At 42.5% G+C, this 7537-nt stretch overlaps 1 protein-coding gene across 1 annotated transcript in view; it reads right to left on the bottom strand.

The window, feature by feature from the left end:
• Nucleotides 1-1768: 1768 nt before the first annotated feature.
• Nucleotides 1769-7537, bottom strand: part of IGF1R (insulin like growth factor 1 receptor) — a 205339-nt gene continuing 199570 nt past the window's right edge. Inside the window, exons 20-21 of the mRNA XM_063142159.1 lie at nt 7119-7253; nt 1769-2174 (exon numbers count right to left, since the gene is read on the bottom strand). Of these exons, the coding sequence (XP_062998229.1) occupies nt 1808-2174; nt 7119-7253 (502 nt within the window). The 3' untranslated portion in view covers nt 1769-1807. The remainder of the gene's footprint in view (nt 2175-7118; nt 7254-7537) is intronic.

The following is a 7537-nucleotide window of genomic DNA, read 5'->3' as shown; positions in this document are numbered from 1 at the left end:
GGAACGAGAAGGCAGGGTGAGGCTATCAACACCAATATGAACATGAACACTGAGTAAGAATGTACTAAATAGTTAACTTTTTTTCCTGACCTGAGTTTCCATCATACCTTGCACTGTAACAGACATGGGTGCTGTATGGGCAAAGGGTGAGGTAAAGGAGGGTATTGTTGATAAAGAGGCTGACACATACCTGGGCATGACATGAGTGCATTGCCAGAAACGTATCCCCTTTCCTCCAGCCCCACAAAGAGTGCTTTAACCCAAACAGCCTAGATACTGTTTAATAAAGTAGCAGAAAGGGAAGGGGAAAGAGAGAGAGAGAGAGAGAGAGAGAAAGCAGAAATGTATCTATAAAAGGCATTAAACAGCTGATGGCAAATCATGTTTCAGGTATCGCATCTTGGGAAAGTGGTGGTAGGCAAAGAATAGAAGTTACACATTATAGTACAAAGCATAAGAAATGTGTTGGGAATGGGGTAAGGAGGGGGGAAAAGGGTAGACCTGAAGATTTTTCATAGATTAAATCCACAAAGATAAGAACAAAAAAATAGCAGCTTTTTTTTTTCTGTACAGACATATAGATGAGTATCTGAACTGTAAAAAAGTTATAAAAGTGACACAAAAAGACAATGTGTATGCAAATGATCCATGGTCTAACATAGAACTGCAAGACCCTTTGAAGTCTTAATAACAGAGAGAAAAAAGGTCAACAAAGTGTTGGATGCTTGAATCCGTTTAATTGGCTATTCTTCTCCAATTTTTGTGTTTCTCTAAGTTTTTTTCCCACACGCCTGCCGAGGGCAGCAGGAACAACTCATGGAAATCCCTTCTGGTGTTGTCTGTCTTTATTTCCTTTTTGGAGTGCTGTTGAAATTTCTGCACAAGATATATCTTTCCCCCCCTCTGATTTGGCTCATCGGTGCCAGTTTTGTCCAGAATGTAAGGGTAGGCCACTTATTCAACCTCTACCCCTTTATGTTCTCAAACGCGTAAAAAACAACAACAGGTTTTTGTCCAGTCAAAAAAAAAAAAAAAAAAAAACTAGACAATTTGATCTTTTTTTAAATGCCAGTGTATGATTGGAGTGTATTGGTCTGTATTTCATTTAAATGGAGCATATGATTATTTTGCTCCTCCCATGCCTACAAAAAAGAAAAAAAAATCCTAAAAGCAAGTTCTTTTTTGGCAAAATTTGGCAGCGTTGAAAACGGTTACAACCTTGGACAAATAATGGCCCTTCAATATTTTATATGATCCTAAAAAAGTAAAGGAATAATATTAAAAATCCAGTCTTTTTTTTTCCTTTAAATCCTGTTTTGTTTTTATAACAACCTACAGTGTTAGGCAGTTGCTTGCAAGGGGGAACAGAGAGCCGCTTGGCCTGCAATTTTCTTTGATGTGATTAAAAAAAAGTGCCATACAGTTGAACTTCACGCAGATATGTTTCCCATTATGAAGCAGAGAGAAAGGAGAGAAAGGAGAGACACACATCAGGTTCTCAAGTTTTCTGTTGCTATTAAGTGTTAACGTTAAAGTTTTAGAAGGCTGACTGTGCGCCCCATGTATGGAGTTCTTTTGCTTGAAACAATCTTCTGCTTGCATATTGAAAAAAGAAAAAAAGTTATTTCAACTTCTAACTGAAGAGAGGATACTCCTGTGTGCAGCTATGACAGTTCTGAAGATCCACTGAGGTACAGTAGGCTTTTGAATATATTGTTATTCTTCCTCCTCGCTTGCTCTCTTTCCCCACCCTTTCCCACCACCCCCAACGCACGCACATGTGTTTTGCAAAACCTGGTTCTAAAGGTCAGCAGGCCGAAGACTGGGGCAAAGGCAAGGCTCGTTCGTTCTTGCGCCCCCCGTTCATGTGCGCGTACGGCTGCCTCTCCTCGAAGCTGGCCCGCAGGACCACCACACCGGGGCCATTCTCGGCTTTGTGTCCTGAGTGTTTGTCGGAAGGTTGGAGGGTCGAGGAAGGATCCAAAGGAATGCTCTCCATGTTCTCCGTCTCCAAATCAAGCTCTTCGGTGTCTGGCGGCTTATTCTCATCGCTGTAGAAGAAGGAGACCTCTTTGAAGGCTGGATCTAGCTCATCCTTAATGCTTCCAATGATTTCCAGGAAAGAGGGTCTCATCTTGGGGTTGTACTGCCAACACATGCGCATCAATTCAAAACTGGGAAGGGAAGAGAGGGAGACATACATTACCTAATTTGGCTACAGTTCTGTGTGGTTTTTTTGGGTTGTTTTTTTTTTCAGTGCTGAGAGAGTTTCCGAAACATAAGCTGGGGGAGAGATTTCATTGGTTGGGAAAAAACCAGTTTCCCAAATGCACCTTTGAAGTCAAAAGTGTCACGACCCTTTCAGTCAAAAGGTGATCATTACGTCAAACCCCCCTGAGGCAACGTCATCCTAGCCACAACGCCAGCTTCCACCAGATCAACACGATGCAACGCAGGTGACAGTTTGCCAGAATCAGGACAACTGTACCACAGGAAGTTGAGTGCCGAGACAATTTGCTGTGAATGAGCAGGCAAAGCCACAAACCACGCTGTCACAAAACCTCCCCATGCATCCAGTTTGGCTGCCTAGAGATAATGCCACAAGTGTGGGAACTGGAGAAAACAACTTGCTCTCTTCCTACTCAAAACACTACAAATCTCTCTGGGAAGACGGTACACCTGGCCATGAACACAGGGCTGGGCAACTTCTGGCCCTGCAGGTGTTTTGGCTTACAACTCCCATGATCCATTGGTTATACTAGCTAAAGTGGATGGATGTTGTAGGCCAAAACTTCTGTAGATTGCCCACCTTGCTCTACACTATAGGCTGTGTGGAGAGGTCAAAGGCAGGTAGGCTACAGAGACTGGACGCTCCAAATACATCCATCTTAGTCATCATGTAGAGAGGATGAGATCATGCACCTATAAACCATGAAGTATGCCGTACAGGAATGACCATTTTTTTCAAATGAAATGATCGTAACAATAATTTCTAAAAATGCAGAATGTTGACTTTTAGGACCCAAAATGCAGGCAGCCACAACCTAATGCCTGAAAAAGAATCATACCAAGATGAGGAATACTTTTATAAAAATCCAACCAAAATTCTAGCAGCAACTCCACCTCAAAATTGTCTGCCAGTCCAGGTCCGGGCCTGGTTCAAAGTCCTGCTATTAACATTTAAAGCCCTAAACGGCTTGGGGCCAGGTTATCTGAAGGAACGCCTCCTCCCATATGTACCTGCCCGGACCCTAAAGTCATCCTCAGGGGTCCTTCTCCGTGAGCCCCTGCCAAAGGAAGTGAGGCAGGTGGCTACCAGGAGCAGGGCCTTCTCTGCTGTGGCAACCCGGCTGTGGAATGAGCTCCCTAAGGAGGTTCACTTGGCACCTACGTTATATGCTTTTAGACACCAGGTGAAGGCCTTTTTCTTCTCCCAGCATTTTAACAGTCTATAAATATTTTTTAACTTGGTGTTTACCAAGTTTATACTCTTTTAGACGCCAGGTGAAGAGCTTTTTATTTTCTCAGCATTTTCAACTTAATTTTAACTTTGCTGTTTAAAATATTTATTTTAAGTCTGTATTAATTTCTGCATTGCTGCTCGCTTTTATCCTGGTTGTGATGTTATATTTTATTTTATACTATGCTTTTATGCTGTTTGTTTTATATTTTGAATGCTTTTCATGGTTTTACTTCAGCCCAGAGAGCTTCAGCTATTGAGTGGTATAAAAATGCAGTAAATAAATAAATAAAATATGGGGGTAAAGGCTACTCCCCCACCTTCAAAAAACGAAAGAAAGATAGAACAGGAAAACGATAACCAAATGTTTTTGAAACTTCCCTTATTTTGAAAGCAGCTACCCGGTAGCAACTGTCATTACTACTCTGCCTCCCTACAGCGCCTGAAACCAGGGAGAAAGGCTGTGACATAAATATCCAAGATCCATTTCTGTTCCTCCGTTGCTGTTCCTCCCCAGCTGACTATTCCGTCCCCGGATAAAAGCGCCAGCTGGGACCAGGAACACGGGCTATCGGCTGGCACGTTGCCCTGTAGCCCTGAGGGGAACTGCTGAGGAGATACCACAACCAGCAGGACAGCACACATGTGACATCAGTGCCAGCAAACACACGTGACACTTCCTTTAAGCCATTCCACCGCTTCCCATAAAAGGAAGTTTTCCTTACCCGGTGGGGATTGGAGCTCTTGTTTACAGCGTCTCGGAAACAGAATGCTCTTCCCGAAATGGAGGGAGAATAACTAAGCTGATGGAGCCATGCTCTTACTTGCCATCACGAGGGAGCAAAGGAAAGAAATTGCTAACAGTGGCCTCTTTTCCATGGGAGATTCTGAATAGAGCTAATGGCTTAGCTGCCCATCATGTGACTGCTGTCAAAAGTCTATTATTATCATCATTATCTCTTTTCTCACTTGTGGCGATTTTTAGAGACAGGCATGACAGGAACAACTGAGCATGTTTTAAGTATGAGAGCTTTCTGGATGTTGATGTGGATGTAGTTTGGTAGGCCCAGTTTCTGAAGGTTTTCTGTACAGTTTTTTGATGTGATGCCGGTGACTGACGTGGCTAATGAAATAATTGTGACTTTTTCCTGTTGCCATAGTTATTTAACTTCCTTTCCTCTTCTACAACATTTTTGTCATTATGTATAGCTGTGTCAATGAGGTACATGTGTTTTTCTTTTTTTGTCTGTAACAGTTATGTCTGGTCGGTTGCAAGATATTGTCTTGTCCGTATGAATTGTTCTGTCCCAGTATTTTTATAATCTGCATTTTCCAAGACTGTTTCGGGTGAGTATGTATAGTACGGTGTAGGATGATGACGACGATGATGATTTATAGTGGTGAATATAAACTATAATGGCATCAAAACTAGGGTGACCATATGAAAAGGAGGACAGGGTTCCTGTATCTTTAACAGTTGTATTGAAAAGGGAATTTCAGCAGGTGTCATTTGTATGCATGCAACACCGGGTGAAGTTCCTTCTTCATCACAACAGTTAAAGCTGCAAGAGCCCTGTTCTCTTTGTATCTGGTCATGCTAGGCAGGGCTCCTGCAGCTTTAACAGTTGTGATGAAGAAGGAATTTCACCAGGTGCTGCGTGCATACAAATAACACCTGCTGAAATTCCCTTTTCTATTCAACTGTTAAAAGACACAGGAGTCTTGTCCTCCTTTTCATATGGTCACCCTAATCAAAACAACAATAAAAACAACACAATACATATTAATAAGCAATAAAACCGCACACTCTGCTGTGTGCTACAAACCATAGCTTTGGGGAAGGCAGGATACATTATTATGTGGATAATGCATGGATTCTTTGCCATGCCTCTTGCGCTCTAACGCATGGGCCTCAAGATTAGGAGCACCTATGTTGACTTGTGGCAACATTCCACATGCAAGAAAATGTGTGTGGGCCCATCCTTGGAGCTATTATATATTCCAAAACAAAATCAACCAAAAGAATGAAAAAATATAATAAAAGGAAATATAGAAAAAGAAATACATTGAATTTAAATCAAATTATTGACCGACGGTGGTACATTTAATCTATATTCATTTTTTTTTTTGCTTTGCTTTGCAGAGCAAAATATATGTGGAGTCTGTGGGTTGCTTAGAAGTTTTCTTTCTAATTCTTCTCTATTTAGTCCCTTTCTCATAATCTGAGGAAAGCTTCCTTGGAAATTTTAAGGAAAAACTTAAATGGATTTTTTAAATTTAAGACCGCTTTTTACTCATTGCTGAGATATTTTCAGTTTGTGTATTGTGGTTTTAATTGGATTGCTTTTTTCTTATTCTGGTTAGGTTGTAGGCCTGTGGGCAGGGACTGTCTTAAGAATTGTTGCTGTAAGTTGCCTCGAGAAGTTTTTTTTTTGCCTAAAGGGCAGGATAGAAGTCCTATAATAAATAAAATAAAATATTTTTTAATGAAATTTCATATGCCACGAAGTACAGTTTATAAATATCAGGCATCCACCGAACTCCTGCTATAATGAGGCGGTTTTCAGCGACCACCATGTTAATGTACATACATGTGGATCAAGCTGTAGTAACTACATATTTGGGGCAGTGGGGGGTGGGGAGGGTTATGGCGGTGATGGAATCGAAACACCTGCTATAATCAGTTGCTTTCAAAAAGGGAGTTATTTATCCTATGAACGATTCCAAAGAGTAATTACGTAAAGCTTGGCCAGCCGCTCAAGGTAATTTGATAAGCCCACGAAATAAATAATTCCTTCATCGAAGGAATTATGTCAACGCATATCTATTAGGAGCTCCATGTTAAAACTGCAGCCGACGGTCCTTCCCACCCAAGTTCCGAATTGCGATCAATTATAAAAACTTTCTCAGAAATGCCCGAGGAAACCGAAGTGTCTTTTAAAAACATTTCGCTTTTGACTGGGGGAAAACTCAGACTTAAAGACTCTGAAAATGGGGAAACTTTGCCTCACAGTTCTCCACCCCGCCATGCTCTTTTTCCCTTGCCTGCCTGGGTCAAATTATTCCCACAATGTCAAGCGCAATTTCGAAGCCATCCGAGCCCGCTGGAGATTCCCATCCTAGAAGGGAAAGAATTAAGGTGGAGAATCCAGTTCCAAGGCAACCTCCAACAGTCTCTTCCTCTTGCCCAAGCCCAGCCAGCCAGCAAGCAGAAAAACAACACTGAATTGTCACCTGACACCAGCCCAAGCCTTCTGGCCAAATAAGCTCTTTTCCCAGGAATCCCAAGCAGCTGAGCCCCTTAAGCTATCGCATCCCTCATGCGGGCCTCCAACGGAAAAAAAGAAAAAGAAAAAAGCCAGGCATGGCATTTCCTTCCAGAAAGCTACTTCGTGGAGAACTGAACCAAAACTGAGCCCAGATGACATAAAAGCCCTGTTCAGGCCTCTAGGAAGTGTGTGTAGGCTCTACACATGAGGAAGGTGAGGAGGAAAATAAACATGCTAGCACCACGCCACCCACCCCGGTTGCCAATCTCATTGCTCTCCACGCATAGAGGGCGCGGAGTCTGAAGCAGAAAACCTCCTCTGTCCGAGGAGGGCTCCCTGATATTTAGAACTCCGATAAAGAGGGATGGAAAATGTTGGGAAATACATACAGCATATCGGGACAGTTGTCTGGCTTTTCCAGGAGGCCTCCCTCCATCACAAAGCGAAGGACTTGCTCGTTGGACATGCCTTGGTAAGGTTGTTCCGCTAACGTAGCGATCTCCCACAAGACAACGCCAAAAGACCTACGACAGAAGTCTAAAAGTTAGGAAACATTTGAGCCGAACCCAGTAAACTTAGCTGAAACAGAATTGATTACTTTGTGTATTTTGTCCGGCGCAGTGCCCGCCTGGGGCAATTATTGGGCTGTCTGGTGAAGCACTTCCCTGTCCTATGGCTAGATCACGCATGAATCACTGAAAAGGCAACACAAGAGTGTTGTGGCAAAACTTGAACAAGCGCCTCTTCCATGAAAACAATACAGCTTCTATCTGCATCGTCTGTATGTAATGGATTTGATGGACAGCAT

This window comes from Elgaria multicarinata, chromosome 16 (assembly GCF_023053635.1).
Source record: "Elgaria multicarinata webbii isolate HBS135686 ecotype San Diego chromosome 16, rElgMul1.1.pri, whole genome shotgun sequence".
In the NCBI taxonomy this organism is placed as follows: domain Eukaryota; kingdom Metazoa; phylum Chordata; class Lepidosauria; order Squamata; family Anguidae; genus Elgaria; species Elgaria multicarinata.
This window is presented reverse-complemented; position numbering and strand designations above follow the sequence as displayed.